At 40.3% G+C, this 26,729-nt stretch overlaps 3 protein-coding genes across 3 annotated transcripts in view; all 3 read right to left on the bottom strand.

The window, feature by feature from the left end:
- The window catches only part of LOC118222483, a 42,421-nt gene extending 23,493 nt beyond the window's left edge, over positions 1-18,928 (bottom strand). Inside the window, exon 1 of the mRNA XM_035408114.1 lies at positions 18,769-18,928. Coding sequence (XP_035264005.1) covers positions 18,769-18,913 — 145 coding nt within the window. The 5' untranslated portion in view covers positions 18,914-18,928. The remainder of the gene's footprint in view (positions 1-18,768) is intronic.
- On the bottom strand, positions 51-2,750 carry LOC118223787 (immunoglobulin superfamily member 3-like). The gene is made up of 6 exons (XM_035410774.1): positions 2,619-2,750; positions 2,130-2,483; positions 1,302-1,664; positions 893-1,000; positions 627-676; positions 51-466 (listed from the first exon to the last, which is right to left on the bottom strand). The coding sequence occupies exons 1-6, from the start codon at positions 2,659-2,661 to the stop codon at positions 338-340; spliced, it is 1,047 nt and encodes a 348-aa protein (XP_035266665.1). The 5' UTR covers positions 2,662-2,750; the 3' UTR covers positions 51-337.
- Positions 18,929-23,610: 4,682 nt separating the features above from the next.
- LOC118223786 lies at positions 23,611-26,452 on the bottom strand. The gene is made up of 6 exons (XM_035410773.1): positions 26,332-26,452; positions 25,833-26,183; positions 24,852-25,217; positions 24,443-24,550; positions 24,177-24,226; positions 23,611-24,016 (listed from the first exon to the last, which is right to left on the bottom strand). Exons 1-6 carry the CDS (start codon positions 26,372-26,374, stop codon positions 23,888-23,890), a joined length of 1,047 nt encoding a protein of 348 aa, XP_035266664.1. The 5' UTR covers positions 26,375-26,452; the 3' UTR covers positions 23,611-23,887.
- Positions 26,453-26,729: the final 277 nt, after the last annotated feature.

Here is a 26,729-nt window from a genome sequence, read left to right as displayed (position 1 = left end):
ACCGGGGAACCCCCTAATATTTGCAATAAGTGTCATGGGATCTTTAATGACCACAGTGAGTCAGGACCTCGGTTTGATGTCTTGTCCGAAAGGCAGCATCCTCTACAGCACAGTGTCACTGTCACTGAACTGGGGCATTGGGGTTAATTTGACCAGAGGGAAGACTGCCCCCCTGCTGGCCCACCAAAACCACTTCTATAAGCAACACAGTATTTCCTGGTGGTCTCCCGTCCAAGTATTAACCATGCCCACACTTGCTTAGCTTCAGCCAGTTGGCAGGAGCAGAGTGTGTGGTGGTATGGCTTCTTGAAATGAAGATGAATTTTTATGGAAAGCTTCACTCGCGGTCTCTAAATCTCATGTCTGAGTAAACGGTTTCTTTCCCCATTTCCCTCTTGTTCCGCCTCACTTTGGGTTTCTTGGTGGTGAAAGTCAAAGCAGCGTAATTCATTGATTCCTCTTGACCCTAAATGGAAAAGCATTACACACCACATAGGATCACACTTCATTCTGATTATCATTTCACCAGGATATTCACCACTGAGATTGTGTTAGTTTGTTAGTTTAGGTAGTTAGTTAAACTAACTTAGAAACTCAGAATTTTTTTTACAAAATAATATTTGTACCTGTTTGCTTGACAAGTCTTCTCTGGACACTTGGCTGTTTGATGCAGACCCTGTTTGAGTATAATTTAAATGTAAATCACAGGTGGTTGGTACACAATCAAATAAGAAAGCTCATCACCTGAAATATATTTCAATTTGTTTGGAGGCCAGACAATTCTGCTTTACTCTTGACTCCATAATATGTATATTTTGTGGTCTTGTGTGTTACATACTAGTTGGATTTGTGTGTGGATAAATTGAAAAAATACCACAACTTGGTCTCTTACCTTTGCAGTTCTCACAGTTTTTTCTCATTTTCAGAGCGAGGACAACATTCAGGATCACGCTCAACGTCAAAGCTCCCGCCAAGCAATAAAGAGGAAGATGTCCATTCCCTGACATTTTGAAAGCAAGATTTAGTATAACGCCCTGCATGAAGAATATTAATAAGAGCATAACACGACATTGATAGGGACACCTGTCCAAAGAACTGATCTGCATGAGAATAAAAATGGGTAACAATTAACAACTTATACAAGATAAAAATTAATTAGCGGATGCGAAACAATAATCCACTTATACCAGATGAAGTCTGTGTGCTCTACCGGTTGATATGATTTAATACATCATTTAGCCCTCCTCTTGCAAAAATAAGACGGCGCTTTCACTGAATATGTGAGCGATTATTTTACTTACCCTCCAGGGGTAAGCAAAAGTCCAGCTTGGTCCCGTTCCCAAACAGGATCTCCCCACAGGTGGCCACAGCACAGTAGTAAGTCCCAGCATCTGAGGGGCTGAGGTTCCTCTTGGGGAAGTTGTAGACACAGCTCTGTGTGGGAGACACAGCCCCAGAGCTCCTCTGGCACTCATCACTCCTGGTTCCATGGGTGTAAATGATTCCTGGAGGGGACTCTCCTGAGCCCTGTCTGAACCAATACACACTGTGTTCTCCAGCACAGGTCTCAGTGTGTACTGTACACTGCAGAGTCACAGAGTCTCCAGAATGCACTGACTTAGACTCGGGCTGTAGTACTACTGCCCTGCTGTGTGACTTTGACCCTGAGGAATTCAGTTCAATAATTAAAATTATAACAGGATACATGCTTGGATTCGATCATTATTTTTGTATTTCTGTAAGTCAAAAGCATATGCAGGGTTTTCTTTTTGTACAAACACTATTTTAAATCTGGTTTTGTCATTTCCAAACTAGCAATTAGCTAAGTAAAGACGAAAATAAAGAAATAAAGAAAATGTCTATTTATGTTGTTTGTCTCAATGAGTTTAGAAAAATAATAATGCAATTTTAGCCTGTTTAGCTGAACATACAGTATCTCCAGTAATCACAAATGTTAATATACCTCAATTTCTTAATGCTTACACAAAGCATGAGTACACAAAGCAGAGTTTTAGTGACCCTACAAAAAAAGATCTGATTTCTTAAGATTTTTTCAAATTTTAAATCATCTTCAAAATCCTGTACAAGAAAAAAGAAGTATAAGACGTGCACTGAAGGTTCATATTTACCCAGGACCATTAATGTAGTTCCTTCTCCAAAGCTGATATTATTGTAGAGCACAATAGCGCAGTAGTATGTGGCTGAATCCGACGGCTCTACTTGTGACACAGTCAGGTTCGAGCTCCCCTTTGCTGCTTTAGCACTGAGGCGCGTACTGTTTATAAACACATTGAAATCTATAGTATAAGGTTCAGAATTTAATATCATTAACAATTGCTCAGGCTTCTGTCCAAGAGGCTGCTTAAGCCATCTGTACCATTGCCCATCATCTTTAGCATAGAAACATCGGAGTGTCACAGTGTCTCCAAGTTGAGCTGTCACCAGCACATCAGGCTGAACTATGTTCTTCCCAAGCAGACCATCTGGAAATAAAATAGAAAGCACCTTCAACTGACAATGGGAACAATACGGGAAAAACACTGATCTCTGTATAAATGTCTCCATACTGTCTTTGAGCAGACTTATTTTGACTATTAAGTTAATAATTATACACTTACAGACTTTGCTGAAAAGCACAAGAACAGCACAGAGTGGCGGCATCACTGTATCTGAACTCTCCTCTTCTGGAGACTCTTCTCTGCCTGAGACCCTGCTTGTCCTCTGCCCTTTAAAACTCAAACTGTACAGATGAGAGGAGGACATGAGGTAATAATTTCTTGTCATTCACTGAACAGTAGGAGGGCACATGTCAGGGGCAGATTTGATTGGCTGTTTAATGATTTGGGTGCACAAGAGCTGCACAAGCATCTGCTGATAAACACCCTCAGTGCAAAAAAAGAACACTGATGTCATTATTTCCATCCTGCTTAATATAGGTCAAATAATAATAATAATCCAGTTGTTATTTACAGTGCAATAATGTGGAAGTCTTCACAATGTTTTAACTGGCTTACTTTGAGAGTAACTTTAAATTTAAAAAGGCACCTCAATTCGTACTACAGTTTAATATTTCTCTGTGTGTGTGTGCGTGGGTGTATATGTGTGTGGGTGCGTGTGTGCATGTGTGTGTATGTGTGTATGTGTGTGTGCGTGGGTGTATATGTGTGTGTGTGTGTGTGTGTGTGCTCATGTATGTGTGTATGCGTGTGTGTGTGTGTGTGTGTGTGATTGCATGTGTGTTTGTGTGCAGTGTCCATGGTGCTGAATTTCTCTGCTGTCCCATTCCAGGAGTAGGAGTCAGTGCTGCCCGTAGGTGGATTGGGCCGGGTATTCTGCATTCACATGCATTTTTGATATTTTTCAACTTCTATCATCTGCAAACATTAAAAAAGTGGTCAAAAACAACAACAACAAAAAAGATCTGTTGTCTTTACTATGAGAGCCTCCCAAAAGTTTAGAATGGCTAATTATGCTAATGAGTTCAGAACATTGGGCAGCTCACTGGAATGTTCATACTGTGATGTCACACCTGATCTTACATTGTGATTTTGCACTGCTCTGTAACCAGTGTGATTTCTCTTTAAGTATGTTATTCTATGATTTGTAATTGCACAACTCATAATTCATAACTGATACATTTTCTCATAATAGAATAAGCAATGTACCAGCAATAACTTACATACCGTAGATTGTCCATATCCAGGGTATCAATGTCAGAGGCCTGAGGTTCTGTCACTGGATGACATCACAATGGCCTCATTAAGGGGACTTCCTCTGTTATCTCTCCTGGCCGTGTCTCAATGAAGCACCAGTTCAATGCACCTAGTTGCATTTAAACTTAGAATATATAAGTTTTAAAATAAATAAATGAAATAAATTTTAAAAAATTTAAAAATCGTAAATTAAGCTCTCTAAATACATGACTACATGAACAGCAATACAACTTTTTCAAAATTGATTTCTTTAAACTTCTTGCATAACTGCAATCAGGAATTTCATTTAAAAATCTTAGCTGTGCAAATTGTGATGCCAGGAAGGGTGATGGTGAGCTGTCCCTCCATCACCCTGTTATTCCAGAAACCTGGGAGAGCTGCAGGACCATGGACAGCACTGGCCCTTCTCACAGGCAGGGGGGCAGGTGTGGCTCATTGTAATTAGGCCAGCTGCTCCCCATTGCCTAATCACTGGGCCTTATGAAAGGGCCTTGCTCACAGGCGTAAGGAATCCTTTTTCTGAAAGGTTGTTGTTCTGTTTGAAGGGTTAGTTTGATGTGGACTTTTGGTATTTTTTTGTTGTTGTTGTTTTTCAGTTTCCTGGACTATTGAAAGTAAGATTTTTTTTATTTTATTTTGTCTTTTCAGCGCGTGATACAGTGGCCACCCCCTTCGCTGCATCACAAAGTCTATTAGGGTAAAAGAAGCATTAAGAAGAGTATTGGGCTATCAATTCATGTCCTGAATGAAATCAAAATGTTTACAAATGTGACATGTTTAAACATCCATGGTGGTTTGAGTTTGGTGAAAGTTAGAAAAATGGGCAACGAAGAACCATGATTAGAAAGCTTTCAAACCGTTTATGAAAGATTTCTGACAGCCATTTGAACTGAGTTCTCGAAGTGTATTTTTCTTCAAAGAGAAATGGTGTGTAATCACTGATTATCTCAAAAGAGCACATGTAGTTCTGACCCAACTGAAATGAGAGAGAGAGATGCCTGGTAATGTATGAAAGGGGTGCATGCAGAGGGCTAAGGAAAGGCAATGCATGTTTTTGACTTTATTTTGCTTGTTCACCATTTGATTGCCACCCCCAGCAAGGCATCACAAGGCCTATAAGGGTAATGGAATTATTAAGAAGAGTCTTTGGAAACTAATCCGGGATGAAATCGAAAGGTTTACATTTGGAGAATGTTTAAACTCCTATTGTACCAACATGTCAAAGGGTGGTTTGAGCTCAGTGAAAGGTAATAAAATGGCCAACAAAAGGCCATGATTAGTAATCCTCAAACTACTTGCAACAGATGTGTGGCAGCTCGTTGATCTAAGAAAAATGTGTTATTCTTCATAAATACTCTGCATGTAATCACTGATTATCTCAAGATAGCACACATAGTTCTGCTCTTTCTGAAGTACCACAGGAAATGAGAGAGAGAGAGAGAGTCAGGCAGACAGAGAGGGAGGTGCCAGGTTTGAAAGGGGTGCATGCAGAGGAAACCACAAAGGCAGAGCAGAGGGGTTTTGTTTTCAGTCAGTGGCCTGAGAGTCAGACTGAGCCACAGAGAGAGCAGCACCTCCAGCATTGTGCAAAAACCCCCCTCAGACCAGCCAGCAGGTCTCAGAGCGTGATCTTTAGCACGCTCTCAAAGGAAAGACGTTATAAACAGGAAACAAAAACAGTACCGGACAATAACTAATACTGCCCTGCCCCCTGCCCCCTAGTACCCAATGGAACCTAACTTGCTGAGATACCGCTTTCTTTGGTCACACACACGCACACACACACACACGCAGGCACACACACACGCGCGCGTGCAAACACGCAGGCACACACTCTCTCTTCCGCCTCACCTACTGTACACACTCACAGCCTCATAGTCAAACCCGTACGATACAGGGATTGTTTCACGTAAATCCATTCTGCTCCACACCTTACACAGCACATACATTTATGAAGAATGCTGCTTGTCCTGAATGAGTCAAGAACACTTTCATGTCCCGTGTCCCCACAACTGGTCACATGAACATAGAATGTACCATCAGGGCAGGAAAAGGAGGGGGATGATCGAGGTGCTCTGTGTTTCAATGCATCTGATGATGTTTGTGCAGTAAAAACACTATCACTTTACTTTAGTATTTTTATGACTCATTGAGTGTATATTGAAATATTTTAATGATGTGCACTTCACTGAGCATTTTACGTATAATGATATTCAACATTGTAAGCAGTATATAAATAATTTGAAAGGTGCACACAAGCTGAAGAACATGTCAAAAACACCTTAATCAGACCAATACGGCATGCCTATCAAGAGTTATAGATTGTGACGTTATAATTTATCATCGTCCTAATGTCACATTTATAAATAATTTAATGACTATGCTGTGCTGCTCCCTATTGGTAAAACTCTGAACAACACACATTATAAAAGACGGTTATGATGACCTTGCTCTGCATTATAATACAACTAAAAAGCAACAGCATAAAACATGTCAATGATAATGAATGTAAAATAGAAAATTGAAAAGCCTTTTTAATTATGGAGAGCGATACTGATCATTTTGTCCCTTCAATTTATGCACTATATTTGGAACCATGTGGACAGATTTTGAGTAGTATTTTTCTTTTGATAGTTAAGTACACTGTTTTCTAATGGTGTCTCTTCTGGTCTGTTGTAATGGAAAGGTGGTCTGAGGTGTGAGGTGAAGTAATTTGATCGGAGCGTCAGTGTGGTTTCAGCGCTGAGAGAGGGAGGAGCTGCAGGTCAGTCTTCCTGTGTAGCTCTGGGCTGTTAGTGGAAAATAACTGGACCTCCCCTGTCACCACAACAGAGCAGTTTGAAACAGACAAACACATTTTGCTGGTTTTGAAAAAGAGAGCCGTGTGCAAAAGCCTTCAGAAACAATAAGCAGTGCAGTGACATCAGAGCATGAAGCATATCAGGCAAAGGTATCTGTCCATGTGACCTTTAAGGCCTCCCTTTTGTGATTTTAGGGTCATTGTTTAATATTATGCTGTCAAAACTAAATACTTTATAGTTGCAAGTCCAGTCTGGGTAAGGGCATTACTCTCTCCTTGTTCTCTAGATCATCGGCCCCTGTGAACACCTGACAGGCTTCTCAGCAGGAAGTGCAAGTGAGAGCTTGTTCATGCTCTGTCCCTGTACACAGGAAGGACTGGTCTAAAACGTACAGCACCGGATCAGTTACTGAGAACGCAAGCTGTCGCTGTGCATACAGGAAGTGCTTTGGTTACTGAAGGTACAGGGAGGGCACTGCTAGCAAGAGGCCTAGCCTTCAGAAAGCATATCCAGCTGTTATAAAGCATGCAGGAGAGTACCTATATTCACAGCGATGTTTCTCCTGGCTAAGCAGTGGCAGACACATATGAGTAGTTGTGACAGATACAGCCGTGGTATGGATGCACAGACATATCTCTACATGCCATCTCCATGTGGAGAAAATCCCTAAAAAACTTTAAATGACAGTATTCAGCCACTTTTTTATCAGAAATGTATCCCATTTATTGATGCTGACTGTCTGATATATGAATTTATTTGGCAGCCAGTGTTCGTCTAATGACTCCAATAGCACTGCCTGTAGACTGTTTGGGTATGCAAAGCAAAACTTACATACCACTGCAATGGACCTGCGGACACTACAGTTATGTGCGCCAGAAGCTTTTTTGGCACAAAGTGCTTTGGACAGAAAAAATAAAAGCTCTTTGCCCACAATCACCAGAGATACATTTAGAGAGAAGTTTTAGAGAGGCATGTAATTTGACCAGCGGTGGCCAAACTGTCGTACCCCACTGTGTGTGATGAATATTTTATTGTATGAAAAGTGGTTGGGACAGCATCTGACCTTTCATAAACAGTTGGGGAAATAACCCCACGTTCCCCAGCTGAAACTATGTGTATTAACCCCAAAACGAATGGATCTACTATTTATTCTTATCACTGACTAGCTCTGAATCACAAAAACTGTACACTGCAAAACATTATGATTCCGTCTAATCAGTGAATCACTGCTGACACATTAACAGTCTGACCTTGTTTTGTAGTCCTAATATTTCACTCTCCCATCTCTGTGTGACATCACATTACTGGCATTTAGCAGGCACTCGTGCAATTTTACATGTGCACACAGTTTCATTTTATACAGTTATAGCCTGAAGTCATTCAGAATAACATCCTTGCTCAATAATACAGGCCAAAGGGCAGTGTGTCACCTGAGAATTGGGTCCTGTTCCCTAAGCAGTACACTACGCTACTGCCCCAAACACATTCAACAACACTGAGGACCATTTATCAGATACTGCCAGAGAGTGCACAATTTTTACTTTGTGTATTTGAAAAACAGAGGAATCAAAAAACAAGCACAGCTGCAGGCAAATGCAGTACGTGTAATAAAATTTACAGCCACATAGTATGATGTTCACCAATTCTAGCCAGGGAATATTTTGATTATTCTTGTGACGAAGATGGCTTTTATGGAAAGCTTCACTCGCGGTCTCTAAATCTCGTATCGGAGTAAACCGTTTCTTTCTCCACTTCCCTCTTGTTCCTCCTCACTTTGGGTTTCTTGGTGGTGAAAGTCAAAGCAGCGTAATTCATTGATTCCTCTTGACTCTAAAAGAATAAGAAATACACACCACATATGACTACACTTCATACTAATAATACTACACTGATAATAATGTAACCAGGATATTCTCCACAGAAAAAAAAACTTTTTATTTATTTATTTATTTATTATTTTTTAGATAATAGTTTTACCTGTTTGCTGGCCAGGCCTTCTCCGCTCACTTGGTTGTTTGATGCAGCTCCTGTGTCAGTAAAAGGAAAATGTAAACTGCCGGTGGTAGTCAAAAACTAATTACTCAATTCATGCACTGGTTTTTAAAGTTAACAAAGCTCCTCTTCTTTTTGTACTGCACTTCTTCTTTTTCTTCTTATTATTAATATTACTATTATTATTATTGTCACTATTTACAATAATATTCATAGCAGTCGTAGCACTTCTGGTAGTAGTATTTCATATAGTCAATTATATTCACCACTGTAGGACCGTAAGTTGCTGCTCCAAGGAGGAGTATATCTGAGGAGTGCATTGATTATATAATAATGTACATAATGTGCACATATCTAATAGTAGTGAGAAGACGGTCATCAGTACCCATGAAGCAAATTTATGTTATATTATTAAACTAATTTTGCTTTAGAGAACTGTACAGGGACAGTATGAGAATATTTCTGCATGCTACTTATGAAATGGCCTTACATGAAGATGACAAAATTGTTGTCAGATTTACAGAAAACACTTTACATATTTTCACAGATTACTTTATTTTGTTTAGACTCTGCACCATTTAAGGTACTGAGTATTTTTACAATCTTGCATGTTTCATACTAGTCTGATTTGAATTAACACAAGATTTATTGAAAAAAAATGTTGTACATAATAATCATGACATAGAACCACACATTGATAACTTTGTCTCTTACCTTTGCATTTCTCACAGCTTTTTCTCATTTTCAGAATGAGGACAATATTTAGGATCACACTCAACGTCAAAGCTCCCGCCAAGCAGTAAAGAAGACGTTCATTCCCTGACATATTAAAAGAAAGATTTAGTAAACACCCTGCATGAAAAATATTAATAAGAGCATAGAAAGACAATGACAGTGTTAATTGTCTAAAAATTAATATGCATGAGAATAACAATGAGGGATGGAAAACAATTAACAACTTACATATAAAATAGATATATATGTATATAAAAATTAATGAGCATATGTTAAACAATAACCCAATAATATCAGATGAAGTATGTTCTACAGGTTACAATGACTTAATACAACATGATTTAGAAAAAAAAAAACATGATAAAAAAAAATGCATGAACCTTAAACTTAAAAACTGAGACAATGCATTTTTTATGTGATTGATTTATTGGCTTACCCTCAAAGTCCAGCTTGGTCCCGTTCCCAAACAGGATCTCCCCACAGGTGGCCACAGCACAGTAGTAAGTCCCAGCATCAGAGGGGCTGAGGTTCCTCTTGGGGAAGTTGTAGACACAGCTCTGTGTGGAAGACACAGCCCCAGAGCTCCTCTGGCACTCATCACTCCTGTTTCCATGGGTGTAAATGATTCCTGGAGGGGACTCTCCTGAGCCCTGTGTGAACCAATACACACTGTGTTCTCCTGCACAGGTCTCAGTGTGTACTGAACACTGTAGAGTCACAGAGTCTCCAGAATGCACTGACTCAGACTCGGGCTGCTGCAGTACTACTGTCCTGCCGTGTGACTCTGACCCTGAAGAATTCAGTTCAATAATTAAAATTATAAAAGGATACATGCTTGGATTTGATCATTATTTTAGTATCTCTATAATTCAAAAGCATATGCAAGGTTTTCTTTTTGTACAAACACTATTTTAAATCTGGTTTTGTCTTTTCCAAACTAGCAATTAGCTTAATAAAGAAAAAAATAAAGAAATAAAGAAAATGTCTATTTATGTCTTTTGTATCAATGAGTTTAGAAAAATAATAATGCAATTTTAGCCTGTTTCGCTGAACATACAGTATCTCCAGCAATAACAAATGTTGAAATACCTCAATTTCTTAATGCTTAGAGATTTAGTGACCCTACAAAAAAAGATCTGATTTCTTAAGATTTTTTCAAATTTTAAATCATCTTCTAAACCTGTACAAGAAAAAAGAAGTATAAGACGTGGACTGAAGGTTCAAATTTACCCAGGACCATTAATGTAGTTCCTTCTTCAAAGCTGAGTTCATCGTTGAGAACAACAGCGCAGTAGTATGTGGCTGAATCCGACGGCTCTACTTGTGACACAGTCAGGTTCGAGGTCGCCTTTGCTGCTTTAGCACTGAGGCGTGTGCTGTTTATAAAATCATTGAATTTTATAGTATAAGGTTCAGAATTTTTTATCATTAACAATTGCTCAGGCTTCTGTCCGAAAGGCTGCTTAAGCCATCTGTACCATATCACATTATCTTTAGCATAGAGAGAGAGACATGAGAGAGTCACAGTGTCTCTAAGCTGAGCTGTCACCAGCACATCAGGCTCAACTATGTTCTTCCCAAGCAGACCATCTGGAAACAAAACAGAAAGCACCTTCAACTGACAATGGGAAAAATATGGGAAAAACACTGATCTCTGTATAAATGTCTCCATACTGTCTTTGAGCTTGTTTTGACTGTTAAGTTAATAATTATACACTTACAGACTTTGCTGAAAAGCACAAGAACAGCACAGAATGGCGGCATCACTGTATCTGAACTATCCTCTTCTGGAGACTCTCCTCTGCCTGAGACCCTGTTTGTCCTCTGCGCTGTAAAACTCAAACTGTACAGATAAGAGGAGGACTTGAGGTAATAATTTCTTGTCATTCACTGAACAGTAGGAGGGCACATGTCAGGGGCAGATTTGATTGGCTGTTTAATGATTTGGGTGCACAAGAGCTGCACAAGCATCTGCTGATAAACACCCTCGGTGCAAAAAAAAGAACACTGATGTCATTTTTTCCATCCTGCTTAATAAAGGTCAAATAATAATAATAATCCAGTTGTTATTTACAGTGCAATAATGTGGAAGTCTTCACAATGTTTTAACAGGCTTACTTTAAGAGTAACTTTAGATTGAAAAAGGCACCTCAATTCGTACTACAGTTTAATATGTCTGTGTGTGTGTGTGCGTGGGTGTATATGTGTGTGGGTGCGTGTGTGCATGTGTGTGTATGTGTGTATGTGTATGTGCGTGGGTGTATATGTGTGTGGGTGCGTGTGTGTGCTCATCTATGTGTGTGTGCGTGGAGGTTTATGTGTCTGTGTGTGTGTGTTTGTGTGGAGTGTGTATGTGTGTGTGTGTGTGAGTTAGTGTGGAGTGTGTGTGTGTGTGTGTGTGTGTGTGTTTATGTGTGTGTGTGTGTATGTGAGTATGTGTGTGTGTGTGTGTGCGTGTGTGCGTGTTTATGTGTGCAGTGTCCATGGTGCTGAATTTCTCTGCTGTCCCATTCCAGGAGTAGGAGTCAGTGCTGCCCGTAGGTGGATTGGGCTGGGATTCTGCATTCACATGCATTTTTGGTATTTTTCAAATTCTTTCATCGGAAAACACAAAAAAGTGGTGAAAAACAACAAAAACTGTTGTCTTTATTATGCCAGGAAGGGTGATGGTGTTCTGTCCCTCCAGCACCCAGGTATTCCAGCGACCTAGGAGAGCTGCAGGACCATGGACAGCACCGGCCCTTCTCACAGGCAGGGGGGCAGGTGTGGCTCATTCTAATTAGGCCAGCTGCTCCCCATTGATTAATCACTGGGCCTTATAGTAGGGCCTTGCTCACAGGTGTAAGGAATTTTTTTTCTGAAAGGTTGTTGTGTTTAAAGGGTTAGTTTGATGTGGACTTTTGGTATTTTTTTGTTGTTGTTGTTTTTCAGTTCCTGGACTATTGAAATTAAGATATTTTTTCATTTCATTTTGTCTTTTCAGCGTGTGATACAGTGGCCACTCCCAGCGCTGCATCACAAAGTCTATTAGGGTAAAAGAAGCATTAAGAAGAGTATTGGGCTACCAATTCATGTCCTGAATGAAATCAAAATGTTCACAATTGTGAAATGTCTGAACACCATACTGTACAAAAAATGGTGGTTTGAGTTTGGTGAAAGTTAGAAAAATGGGCAACGAAAGACCATGATTAGAAAGCTTTCAAACCGTTTGTTAAAGATTTCTGACAGCCATTTGAACTGAGTTCTCAAAATGTATTCTTCAAAAAGAAATGGTCTGTAATCACTGATTATCTCAAAAGTGCACATGTAGTTCTTACCCCAATGAAATGAGAGAGAGAGATGCCTGGTAATGTATGAAAGGGGTGCATGCAGAGGCCTAAGGAAAGGCAATGCATGTTTTTGACTTTATTTTGCTTGTTCACCATATTATTGCCACCCCCAACAATGCTTCACAAGGCCTATAAGGGTAATGGAATTATTAAGAAGAGTCTTTGGAAACTAATCTGGGATGAAATCGAAATGTTTACATTTGGAGAATGTTTAAACTCCTATTATACCAACATGACAGGGTGGTTTGAGCTCAGTGAAAGATAATAAAATGGCCAACAAAGGGCCATGATTAGTAATCCTCAAACTACTTGCAACAGATGTGTGGCAGCTCTTTGATCTAAGAAAAATGTATTATTCTTCATAAATACACTGCATGTAATCACTGATTATCTCAAGAGAGCACACACAGTTCTGCTCTTTCTGAAGTACCACAGGAAACCAGAGAGAGAGAGAGAGAGAGAGAGCGAGAGAGAGAGAGAGAGAGAGAGAGAGAGAGAGAGAGAGAGTCAGGCAGACAGAGAGGGAGGTGCCAGGTTTGAAAGGGGTGCATGCAGAGGAAACCACAAAGGCAGAGCAGAGAGGTTTCGTTCTCAGTCAGTGGCCAGAGAGTCAGGCCAAAACAGAGCTGCACCTCCAGAATTGTGCAAAATCTCCCCTCAGACCAGCAAGCAGGTCTCAAAGCGTGATCTCTAGCGTGCTCTCAAAGGGAAAAGGTTATAAACAGGAAACAAAACCAGTTCCGGACAAAAATTAATACTGCTCTGACACCCAGTACCCAATGGAATTTAACTTTCTGGGATACTACTCTCTTTGGTCACACACACACACACACACACACACACACAGGCACGCACTCTCTCTTCGCCCTCACCTGTACACTCACATCCTGATATGCACCCCCCCCCCCCCCCCCCCATGATACAATGATAGTTTCCTTTGAGTCCATTCTGCTCCACACCTTACTCAGCACGTACATTCATCATGAATATAGCATGTCCTGAATGAGTCAAGAAAACTGTCATGTCCCGAGTCACCACAGCTGGTCACATGACCATGGAATGTACCATCAGGGCAGGAAAAGGAGGGGAATGATAAAGATGTTCACATTTCAGTATTTTTAAATGATGTTTTATGACATATTGAGTGTATATTTAAATCTTGCGGACAGATTATAAATAAAAGTGCACTGTTTTTTATGCCTCTCTTGTCTGGTCTGTTGTAATGGAAAGTTGGTCTGAGGTGTGAGGCGGGTGAATTTGATTGAAGCGTCCGTGTGGTTTCAGCGCTGAGAGAGGGAGGAGCTGCAGGTCGGTCTTCCTGTGCGGCTCTGGTCTGTGTAGAGCTGAATGTATAAGGCTGTGAGTGGAAAATAACTGGACCTCCCCTGTCACCACAACAGAGCAGACTGAAACAGACAAACTCATTTTGCTGGTATTGAAAGAGAGCCGTGTGCAAAAGCTTTCAGAAACAATAAGCAACACAGTGACCTAAGAGCAGGAAGCATATCAGCCAAAGCCTCTCTCCATGTGACATTGAGTGCCTGCATTTTATTCTTTTACCCTTATACAAGAGAGTTTCTGTCCCAAGAGCATTCTGACAGCCATAAAAATGTATTTATTTTATAGAAATGTTCTGAGAGTTCATCTCTTAAGATACACAAGCAGATTAACTGTGACCCTACCATCCCCACCGCCATACTACCTGCAGGCTGTTCGGTTTTTTGACTATTTGACAAATGTTACCTTCCACGTCGCGTGTGTTATTTTTTTCCCCCTCTGTACTGCTGCAGGAGAGCCATTCATCATTCCATTTGCTGTCCCCGCTGTCAATCATTCTTTACCTGGTCCCGCCTCCACCAATCACATCCCTCCTCTGGAAGATAAAAGCTGCGTGGCTGCTGCTGCTCGTCGTCTCTCTGTTATTGATCTCTGTTCGTTTTCGCTGTGTGGTTGTGTATGTGTGGTTGTCTGTGTGTGGTTCAGGCCCTGGGGCAGGTAAGACAGAGGCCTCTATACACCGGTGCTACACGCAGGAGGAAACTTGTACAGACACATTAGAAAAGGGGTGGTTGCCAGCTGTGTATTTTTGTTTGTAAGAGTAGCTAGATAGTCTTGTGTTTTGCTTAGTTAGTCAGATTATCTTTTGTTCTAGCGCTGTTTGGTTTTGTTTTTCATTTCTTTGGCTACATTCATGTCCCTTGGCCTTGTGACAGAGTTGTGTTTTGTTTTGTGTTAACTTGTACAAATGTAAATATCACTTCACTTGCACTCTTATAATGACACCTTTAATAGAACCTGCAACTTTGTCTGCCCTGATTATTTATACTAAACGTGCACAACACCTTTTCACCCGGACACTTTATTTCAATATATATGTTATGTACTCCCTCCTACCCCTAGACACCTTGAGAGACGTAACAAACATTATAATGTGAATCTTGGTCACAGAACACAGGTATCTCTGTGAAATGCAAAAGAATGGGTCCAGTGTGATTAATGCTACACAGCAGCTGAGTACATGTTCACCACTCTTCCTCAGAGAACGGGTGCATTCCCAGCACCTGACACCAGGGGGCGGGTGAGAGCATGGACATCAAGCCACAAAACATTCCATTCTTGAGGGATCTATAATCAGACTTGTGTGGACTTCCATTACAAATGCAGTTAACTGCTTGTGTGGATGTACTGTACGTACCGTATATAGATCTGTTTGGTTTATGTTCCCTGGATTCAACACCAGTAACTCTGTTTTCGTTTTTATTATTTTAATGATTATTAAATTATGCAAATGGTTGAATAATTTCCAGTATTGTAGATATAATTCTCAGGATGGAAACCTCATGGTACTGTACCTAGTGACTGACCAGGGTGTCATTCTGATGTCTATCTCTAAACATCCTTTAGAGACAGACTGCCTGCATGCAGTCGAGAATACCAATTTACCACAGAATAATTATTAAACACTCGTCAAATTATTAAACCGAAATCATTTAGTCAAATTGTTCATTGTCTGAAATAAGCTGAAAAATGATGATGATGATGATGATGATGAGGTGGTGGTGGTGATGTTAATAATAGCGATGATGATGAGGAAGATGATGATGATGTTAACCCTGTGGATGATGTCCTGACTAGAAAAGTCATCAGGATTTTTGTGAATCTATGTAATGGTGGGAGGGCCTGGGCTACAGTACTCCCTGACACAGGTTCCTACTTTCCGTGTGAGCATTTTTTAGCTCTTTTGAAACTGCAATATCACTGGGACTGTTCGCAGGGCAGTCCACTCTCACAACCAAATGTGATACAGACCCATGAACCCATCAAAGAGAAAAGTGCATCATGCCCACATTATGCTAGTTGTTTTTTTGTTTTTTTTTCTTATACGCATTACACTTGACTCTCTAATGCCTGGATGTTCAGTGCAAAATCTACCATCCAAGACTAACGAGCACTATGAAGTTAAAGCAGCTTTATTTAGCTCCAACCAACTAGTGCTAGCATTCCAAATATTACGGCATGTCTTAACTTTGAGTTGAGGCTCAACAAAAAGCAACTCGAAAACTGATCAGACGTTTAACTCTGGGACCTTTCCATGTACAATGTGATGCATACAAGAAAGTTTTCACTTTTAAAAACTAATAATAAAATCCTAAAATAGTGTGAAACTGACAGATTATTCTGTTTGGCACAAATGTATTTATGCCACCTGGTCACAATACTGGGCAGAACAGACAGACCTCAGACTGAATGGTAACCAGGCCCTCGTCAGGCCTATTTTAAAGGCACAGCCCTCTATGCATTTAACATTAACTCTTAGAGGAAATGAATAAATGTCAATAAGATACACTTTGCATGAATATATGATAGGAGGTTAAATCATGAGCTTTTGCTGTCACTGGTCAGTACAAGTTTTTTCCGATACAGAAAATATTGGCTGCACCACACTATGATACATTTCTGTTGTAAAAACAGGAATGGCGATAACAGTCTTAAGATTCTGTTACTGTGTCTCACCTATATGTTTGAATCTACTGGCTGCAAACCATTAGCTCTCAATACCAAAGTTCTGTTCATGAACTTTATGTACAGAAATATATTTTCATTTGTATCTTTAACTTATTATATTCATGTATGCATGTGATGTGTATTCATTTTATTTAGATGTTGGAATAGCAGTGTTTTTTCCAAAGTGCGTGTTTTCTCTACGAATGCATTTGATTCCTCAAACAGCCCAAAATAAGACATCTTCACGAAGAGCCAGCAGCTACCGTAGACTGAAAGAAATGCTTGTATTTACAGTGTCTGACTAAAGTTGACAAAATCCTTTCCGCTATAACTGTCTGTGTTAAAAAATTTCAGAGTACTGGATCAGGAACATAATCATAACCATGCATTTCAAATGACTGGAATTAAGTTTAATTGCATTACATTGTTTAAGTAACATCAGCTGTCTAAGGCTGTTCTGCCAACTTTATCAGAACAGCACATTAGGATTAATACACCTGGTGAATTTGTGAACATGTATTGTTCTCTGGAAAAAAAATTTGAATAACAAGAGAAAGGAGAAAAAGAATACCCAGAAGGAGATATTAAAATGAACATGACACACGTGCTGATATAATGATATGAATCCCGTATTAGCATTATTATTTATGCCTTCTTGCAATAGATGAGGACAAATATGGGCAACATGCAACAGAGAACTCCAGTCCGTATGATCGAGAGCCAGACAAGCATGGATAATTCACCTCCTGAAATATAAATATTTGTTTAGGATTTTGTGAATGACATTGATGTTGCTACAATCAAAATTATGTTAAAATCTAAATATTTTCCTTATTAATGAAATAACAAATGTGAATTAATACTAACTGTGCTATTAAATCGTACATACATTTAAATGAGCTTACCCTCAAAGTCCAGCTTGGTCCCGTTCCCAAACAGGATCTCCCCACAGGTGGCCACAGCACAGTAGTAAGTCCCAGCATCAGAGGAGCTCAGGTTCCTCTTGGGGAAGTTGTAGACACAGCTCTGTGTGGGAGACACAGCCCCAGAGCTCCTCTGGCACTCATCACTCCTGGTTCCATGGGTGTAAATGATTCCTGGAGGGGACTCTCCTGAGCCCTGTCTGAACCAGTACACACTGTGTTCTCCTGCACAGGTCTCAGTGTGTACTGTACACTGCAGAGTCACAGAGTCTCCTGACTGTACTGACTCAGACTCGGGCTGCTGCAGTACTACTGTCCTGCTGAGTAACTCTGAACCTAAAGAATTCAGTTTAATAACTAAAATTATATATCAGGATATATGCCTAGATGGATTCAATCATCATTTTTCCATTTCTGTAATACGAAAAGCAAATGCAGCATTTTATTTTGTACTAACACTATAACAATTAGCTTAGAATTATCAATTAGCTGTATTCTAATTCATATATGCCCATTCCTACAACATGAAAATGTCTATGTGTGACTTTGTATAAAAGACTTTTAAAAAATAATACTGCAACATGCAGTATCAGCAATAATAAAAAATGTTAATATACCTATATTTCTTAATGCTTATCCAAATCATCAATAAACAAAGCAGAGTTTGAGTGACCATACAAAAAAACGATCTGCTTTCTTAGGATTTTTTTTAAATTTAAATTCACCTTTAAAAAAATCCTGAGCAAGAAAAAAAGTATAAAACATGGACTTGAGTTTCATATTTACCCGTCACCATTAAAGTAGCTCCATCTCCAAAGCTGATCTCTTCGAAAAGCGTAATAGTGCAGTAGTATGTGGCTGAATCTGATGGCTCTACTTGTGACACAGTCAGGTTAAAGCTCCCCTTCGCTGCTTTAGCACTGAAGCGTTTACTGTCTTTAAACTCATTGCAAAATATAGCACCTGATTTAGAGTTCATTGTTAGTGCTATAAGCCGAGGCTTTTGTCCAAGAGGCTGCTTAAACCAGCTGGCACAGGACACACCATCTTGAGCATGGGAACATGGGAAAGTCACATTGTCTCCAAGCTGAGCTCCTACCAGCATGTAAGGCTGATCAACATTCTTCCCAAGCAGACCATCTGGAAAAAAACAAAAAGCATCTTCAACTGACAATGGTAACAATAAGGGAAAAGAAAACTAACTAATCACATTATTAACTCCTCTATAAAGCCCTTGTGTAAAGTTAAATAGTAATATTTATTCACTTACAGACTTTGCTGAAAAGCACAAGAACAGCACAGAGTGGTGGCATCACTGTATCTGAACTCTCCTCTTCTGGAGACTCTCCTCTGCCTGAGACCCTGTTTGTCCTCTGCGCTGTAAAACTCAAACTGTACAGATAAGAGGAGGACATGAGGTAATAATTTCCAGTGATTCACTGAACAGTAGGAGGGCACATGTCAGGGACAGATTTGATTGGCTGTTTAATGAGGCAAATTGTTGGGTGCACAAGAGCTGCACAAGCATCCGCTAATAAACACTCTCAGTGCAACAAAAGAAGACCGTTGTCATTATTTCCATTTTTCTTTCATGTGTGATGACCTTGTCAGGTCGTCATTGTACATGAGAATTTGTTCTGAACTGACCATCCTGCTTAATAAAGGTCAAATAACAATAATCCAGTTGTTATTTAGAGTGCAATCATGGAAGTCTTCATAAAGTCTTCATTTGAAATAGTTTACTATGAGAATAACTTCACACTGGAAACGGCACATTTAATATGTGTGTGTATGTGTGTGTGTGCATATTTGCATTTGTGCATGGGTGTGTGTGTGTGTCTGTGTGTGTATGTGTGTGTGTGAGCATGGTTGTATATGTGTGTGGGTGCATGTGCGTGTGTGTGTGCGCGCGCGTATGTGTGCATGCATGTAGGTGCGTGTGTGTGTGGGTGTGTTGTGTGTGTGGTTGTGTGTGTGTTTGTGTATGTGTGGTTGTGTGCATGTGTGTGCGTGTGTATTTATGTGTGTGCGTGTGTGTGTGTGTGTGTATATGTCTGTGAGGTTGTGTGTGTGTTTGTGTATGTGTGGTTGTGTGCATGTGTGTGCGTGTGTATTTATGTGTGTGCGTGTGTGTGTTTATATGTGCAGTGTAGTGTAGGACTACGAAGACATGACACAAACACAAGGTAGTTGTGGTGGGAAAAGCAGCCATATTTCTCTTTAAATACAAAAGGAAAAAGGGGAGAAGCTGTGGCAGAAGCATTCACAGAGAGTTGTGGTGAGGGGTGGAAGCCATACCAGGGTCACTGTCTGTGAGGGGGAAGAAAACTGAGAGGGTAGTGAGTACTGAAACCATGAACTGTCCCTTTCACAGGAAGCCAGTCAGGTATTTAAATGGGGTTCAACTGTTCCTCTGGCTTCCAGGTAATAGTGTTTCTGTAGTTCGGATGCTAAAAAAATAAATGGACAGAGGAATCTCAAATAGTTTGCGGAAATCAATTTGTGATCTGTTTAGAATCAAATTCATTTGGCTCATTTTGATAAATGAGGCCCGAGGTCTTATTGATTGGATTGTGTTTTGAAGGTGATACGGCTCCTGTAACTGTGCCATTCATTTTTTTTCACTAATTCAATGTTTTCACTCATTGTGTCCTGTAGCTGTCCAGGTTTGAGTGGAGAGCAGGGTACTGAAGTGTCTCCTGGTCCTGCCAGAGCTGTCCATGGTGCTGAACCCCCCCCCCCCTGTGGTGCCAGGAAGGGTGATGGTGTGCTGTCCCTCCAGCACCCAGGTATTCCAGCAACCTGGGAGAGCTGCAGGACCATGGAGAGCACCAGCCCTTCTCACAGGCAGGGGGGCAGGTGCGGCTCATTGTAATTAGACCAGCTGCTCCCCATCGCCTAATCACTGGGCCTTACAAACGGGCCTTTCTCACAGGTACAAGGATTCTTATTATTATTTTTTTTTGTGAAAGGTTGAGTTTGAGGGTTTGATTGTAGTGGACTTTTGACTTTTTGGCTCTGCAGGAATGTTGGTTCCAGTTTACTCATTTAATATTTTATTAAGAATTTTCAGTTGTTTTTCAGTTTGTGGGCTAACGAAAGGCAATGTATATTTTTGACTTTAGGGGGGAGGTGGGAGGGGAGAGCGGAGAGGGGGGGGGGGTGCCAAGTAACGTATTAAATGGGTGCATTTAGTGGAAACCACAAAGGCAGAGAACAGGGGTTTTGTTTTGTTTTAGGTCAATGGCCAGAGAGTCAGACCGAACCACAGAGAGATCTGCACCTCCATCATTGTGCAAAAACCCCCCTCAGACCAGCAAGCAGGTGTCAGAGCGTGATCTCTAGCACGGTCTCAAAGGGAAAGAGGTTATAAACAGGAAACAAAAACATTACCCGACTATAATTAATACTGACAATGCCCTGCCCTCTGCCCCCCAGTACCCAATGGAACCTAACTTGCAGAGATGCTACTCTTTTTGGTGACACACACACACACACCCACACACACACACAAGCACACGCACATACACACACACACACACACACACACACACACACACACACAAACACACACACATACACACAGGCTCTCCCTTCCCCCTCACCTATGCACTCACATCCTGTTAGTAACCCCCCCCCCCCCCATTCTGAGTCCATTCTGCTCCACACCTTACTCAGCACATACATTTATGAAGAATGCTGCATGTCCTGAATGAGTCAGCTGGTCACATGACCATGGAATGTACCAGCAGGGCACGGAATGGAGGGAAATGATCAAGCTGTGTGATCACCTCATTTCAGTATTTTTTTTATTTTCTCTGACTTATTCAGTGTATATTTAAATCTTTTAATGATGTGCACTTCACTGAGTATTTATGCATAATGATATTCAACATTGCAAGCAGTACATCAAAAATGTCAAAGGTGCACAACATGATCAGACCAATACGGTATGACGCTTAAAAATTTTGGGTTGTAATGTCATAAATTATCATCATCCAAATGTCACATTTATAAATAATGTAATTTCTATGCTGTGCTGCTCCCTACTGGTAAAACTCTGAACTACACACATTGTAATAGAAGGTTATGATGACCTTGCTGTGCATCATAATGCAACTAAGATGCAAAAGCATAAAACACGTGAATGATAATGCATGTAGAATAGATGCATGTAGAATTAATAGATCTCTTTAATAATAGAGACCAACACTGACCCTTTGTCCCTGTAATTTATGTGCTGTATTTGGAACCATGGGGACAAATTTAAAATCCGTATTTTTCTTTTGAAAGTTAAGTACACTGTTTTCTAATGCTGTCTCTTCTGGTTTGTTGTAATGGAAAGGTGGTCTGAGGTGTGAGGTTGTTCAGAGCGTCAGCGTGGTTTCAGAGCTGAGAGACGGAGGTGTGAACACAGCTCTGTGCAGCAGGTTAGTCTTCCTGTCCAGCTCTGATCTGTGTAGAGCTGAATATATAAGGCTGTGAGTGGAAAATGTGAGTGAACTTCCCTTGTCGCCATAACAGAGCAAAACAACAATGTCTTAGGGCCTCCTGTAATTATTTAATTGTAATGCTAAAATGCTCATTAATGCTAATTAATGCTAACTAAATAACTCCTTCTAGTTAGTTAATTAGCATTAATTGGTGCTCACACTGCCCACCCAGCAGAGAACAGGCAGTTTAGTCACAGCTAACTGCAAAGAGAGGGATGCTGTGTTTGTGGGAAAAGATCAGTTTACATGTAAAATGTGTAGATTTAGGCATTTTAAATGAGTTTTTCTGTCCTTGCCTTCCAGTGAATGTCAGCATGCCAGTTTGTATGAGCTGACAAACAGAAATAGAATGTGGTGGTTCGCCAAACAAACAGGGGACCCCCACATTTGTAATCAAAGTTACCCCGATGCAAGATAATATCTGTCACAATCTCGTGCAATGCTGATATACGTTACCCTGAAGAGAAACACCGGTTGGTTTAACTTAACTGAGTAAGAGTGCTTGTTTATTGAATCTAATGTGAATCACTGGGTGACATTTATGAAGCTGTTGTGCTTCAATGCATCAAATATCAGAATTTTCAAATTCAATCAACAGTGCATTCAAAATCACCTTGAAATGTATTTGAGCTCAAACCACATGCATTTCCAATGTTTTCCATCTTAATTACGTTTATGCATGACGTCCTTTATTGAATATGGTGAGAGGTAATATGTCAGTAATTTTGCACAGGCAAAGGGCACTGTAATCATGTTCAGGTCAAAGGGCACTATAATCATATTCAGGTCAAAGGGCACTATAATCATGTTCAGCTGTCAAAATTAAATTCTTTACAGAAGCAAGTCCAGTCTTGGTAAGGGCATTACTCTCTCCTTGTTCTCTAGATTATAGGCCCCTGTGAACACCTGACAGGCAGGAAGTGCATGAACGTGAGAGAGTCCATTATTGTTCTGTCACAGGAAATAACTATTTAAAGAAAAGAACACCTTGCTAACCATTCAATGTGGGGGTGGATCTATTACGCGTTGGGGTTGTGTGGTAACAAGTGGCCCCAGGAAATATTGTGTTGGAGGAAGGAAGAATGGATTCAACTAAATAACAACACCGTTGAAGCTAATGTCACAGAGTCAGTGAAGAAACCGTAGCTGAGTAGAGATATTTTGGCATGACAATGATCAAAAAATCCCTGAAATTCACCCCAATTTATTTGAAGAACAGCAGAGCTGAAGAACAAGCACAACTCAAAGTGGGCCTTAGTTTAAAACAAGGCTAATCCCGTACCTGTGATAAGTAGCGTAAGTCATTTTCAGCCACGTATTATAATGTTTACCAGTTCTGGTGAGGAAATTTTGATAAACGGTGATCATTCTTTTTATTTTATTTAACCTTTATTTACCCAGGGCAGGTTTGTTGAGCACAGATGCTCTTTTGCAGCACACCCTGCTCATACACATTCACACCTGGGAGCTGCCCAGTACAACCACGATCCTCTATTGTTGCCACTGAGCAGCTCCACTGGAGGGAGAGAACATCTGAGATCTGGGATTTTAGCCAGGACACCGGGGAACCCCCTACTATTTGCGATAAGTGTCATGGGATCTTTAATGACCACAGTGAGTCAGGACCTCGCTTTAACATCTTGTCCGAAAGGCAGCATCCTCTACAGCACAGTGTCCCTGTCACTGAACTGGGACATTGGGGTTAATTTGACCAGAGGGAAGACTGCCCCCCTGCTGGCCCACCAAAACCACTTCTATAAGCAACACAGTATTTCCTGGTGGTCTCCCGTCCAAGTATTAACCATGCCCACACTTGCTTAGCTTCAGCCAGTTGGCAGGAGCAGAGTGTGTGGTGGTATGGCTTCTTGAAATGAAGATGAATTTTTATGGAAAGCTTCACTCGCGGTCTCTAAATCTCATGTCTGAGTAAATGGTTTCTTTCTCCATTTCCCTCTTGTTCCGCCTCACTTTGGGTTTCTTGGTGGTGAAAGTCAAAGCAGCGTAATTCATTGATTCCTCTTGACCCTAAATGGAAAAGCATTACACACCACATAGGATCACACTTCATTCTGATTATCATTTCACCAGGATATTCACCACTGAGATTGTGTTAGTTTGTTAGTTTAGGTAGTTAGTTAAACTAACTTAGAAACTCAGAATTTTTTTTACAAAATAATATTTGTACCTGTTTGCTTGACAAGTCTTCTCTGGACACTTGGCTGTTTGATGCAGACCCTGTTTGAGTATAATTTAAATGTAAATCACAGGTGGTTGGTACACAATCAAATAAGAAAGCTCATCACCTGAAATATATTTCAATTTGTTTGGAGGCCAGACAATTCTGCTTTACTCTTGACTCCATAATATGTATATTTTGTGGTCTTGTGTGTTACATACTAGTTGGATTTGTGTGCGGATAAATTGAAAAAATACCACAACTTGGTCTCTTACCTTTGCAGTTCACACTGCCTTTTCTCATTTTCAGAGGGAGGACAACATTTAGGATCACGCTCAACGTCAAAGCTCCCGCCAAGCAATAAAGAGGAAGACGTTCATTCCCTGTCATTTTGAAAGCAAGATTTAGTATAATACCCTGCATGAGTAATATTAATAAGAGCATAACACGACATTGATAGGGACACCTGTCCAAAGAACTGATCTGCATGAGAATAAAAATGGGAAACAATTAACAACTTATACAAGATAAAAATTAATTAGCGGATGCGAAACAATAATCCAATTATACCAGATGAAGTCTGTGTGCTCTACTGGTTGATATGATTTAATACACCATTTAGCCCTCCCCTTGCAAAAATAAGACGGCGCTTTCACTGAATATGTGAGCGATTATTTTACTTACCCTCCAGGGGTAAGCAAAAGTCCAGCTTGGTCCCGTTCCCAAACAGGATCTCCCCACAGGTGGCCACAGCACAGTAGTAAGTCCCAGCATCAGAAGGGCTGAGGTTCCTCTTGGGGAAGTTGTAGACACAGCTCTGTGTGGGAGACACAGCCCCAGAGCTCCTCTGGCACTCATCACGCCTGGTTCCATGGGTGTAAATGATTCCTGGAGGGGACTCTCCTGAGCCCTGTCTGAACCAGTACACACTGTGTTCTCCTGCACAGGTCTCAGTGTGTACTGTACACTGCAGAGTCACAGAGTCTCCTGGCTGCACTGACTCAGACTCGGGCTGCTGCAGTACTACTGTCCTGTTGTGTGACTCTGAATCTGAAGAATTCAGTTTGATAATTAGAAATATAACAAGATACATGGATTCAATAATGATTTTTCCATAACTGTTTACTCTGTAAAAACACAATTTTTCATAAATTTTTGGTAATTGCTGAACTTCCAGAACTATACTGATGACAAATGTATGCGTGCCATATCAATTGGGCTTATTTTTCCGTTTATACAATAAGTAAATGTCCATTTGTGACTTTTTATCAGTGACTTTAAAAAAATCATATTCAAAATTGCACGTGTTTCGCTTTAATTACAGTAGCAACTATTGAGTAAAAAAAATGCAGCGGATTTCTATTTCTTTACTTCTAAACACTTAGCCAATATGTGAACGAACAAAGCAGTTTGAATGAAAGTTCCCATAAAGAATGATCTGCATTCTTACTTATATTTTACCTTTAAAAGAGCAAAAAGCAAAAGGCTATAATGAAATATTGATCAGGATAGTTTATCATAGGATATCATAGGAAGCAAATTCACTAATAATATACTGTCATACATATTTCACAGATAATGTGTCAGTGTGCCAAATAGCACATTGTTGGAAACCTGCACATTAAAACAAACAAGTGTTAAAGATGAACTAAGCTTCATACTTACCCGTTACCATTAAAGTGGTTCCATTTCCAAAGCGGATCTCTCTGAGTTCTGTAAGAGCGCAGTAGTATGTTGCTGAATCCGACGGCTCTACTCCTGACACAGTCAGGTTAAAGCTCCCTTTTGTTGCTTCAGCACTGAACCGTGCGCTGTTTTTAAATTCATCTAAAAATTCAGGATCTGATTGATAGTAAAGTAGTATTACTATAAGCTGAGGCTTCAGTCCAAGAGGCTGCTTAAACCAGCTGACATCAAGCTCTTCTTGTGCAGTGTAGAAACATGGGAGAGTCACATTGTCTCCGATCCTAGCTTTCACCAGCACGTCAGGCTGAATTATATTCCCAAGCAGACCATCTGGAATACAACACAAAGCAATATTTCAATGCAAATGGCAGTGTCAAATACGTAAATCAAAACCACAGCAAACTCTGTATAAATACCTCTATACAGTCTTAGTGTAAAGTTATTATTGCAGATGAGTTAATAATAATTACACACTTACAGACACTGCTGAAAAGCACAAGAACAGCACAGAGTGGTGGCATCACTGTATCTGAACTCTCCTCTACTGGAGACTCTCCTCTGCCTGAGACCCTGCTTGTCCTCTGCGCTGTAAAACTCAAACTGTACAGATACGAGGAGGACTTGAGGTGATAATTTCCAGCGATTCACTGAACAGTAGGAGGGCACATGTCAGGGGCAGATTTGATTGGCTGTTCAATAAGGCAAATTATTGGGTGCACAACAGTGGTGCAAGCATACGCTGATAAACACCCTCAGTGCAAAAAGAGAACAATGTTGTCATTATTTCCATCCTGCTTAATAAAGGTCAAATAATAATCCAGTTGTTATTTACAGTGCAATAATGTGGAAGTCTTCATAAAGTTTGAAATAGCTTAC

Source organism: Anguilla anguilla, chromosome 3, assembly GCF_013347855.1.
Source record: "Anguilla anguilla isolate fAngAng1 chromosome 3, fAngAng1.pri, whole genome shotgun sequence".
NCBI classification, from domain to species: Eukaryota; Metazoa; Chordata; class Actinopteri; order Anguilliformes; family Anguillidae; genus Anguilla; species Anguilla anguilla.
Note: the sequence above shows the minus strand (reverse complement) of the source record. Positions and strands in the feature narration are given on the sequence as shown.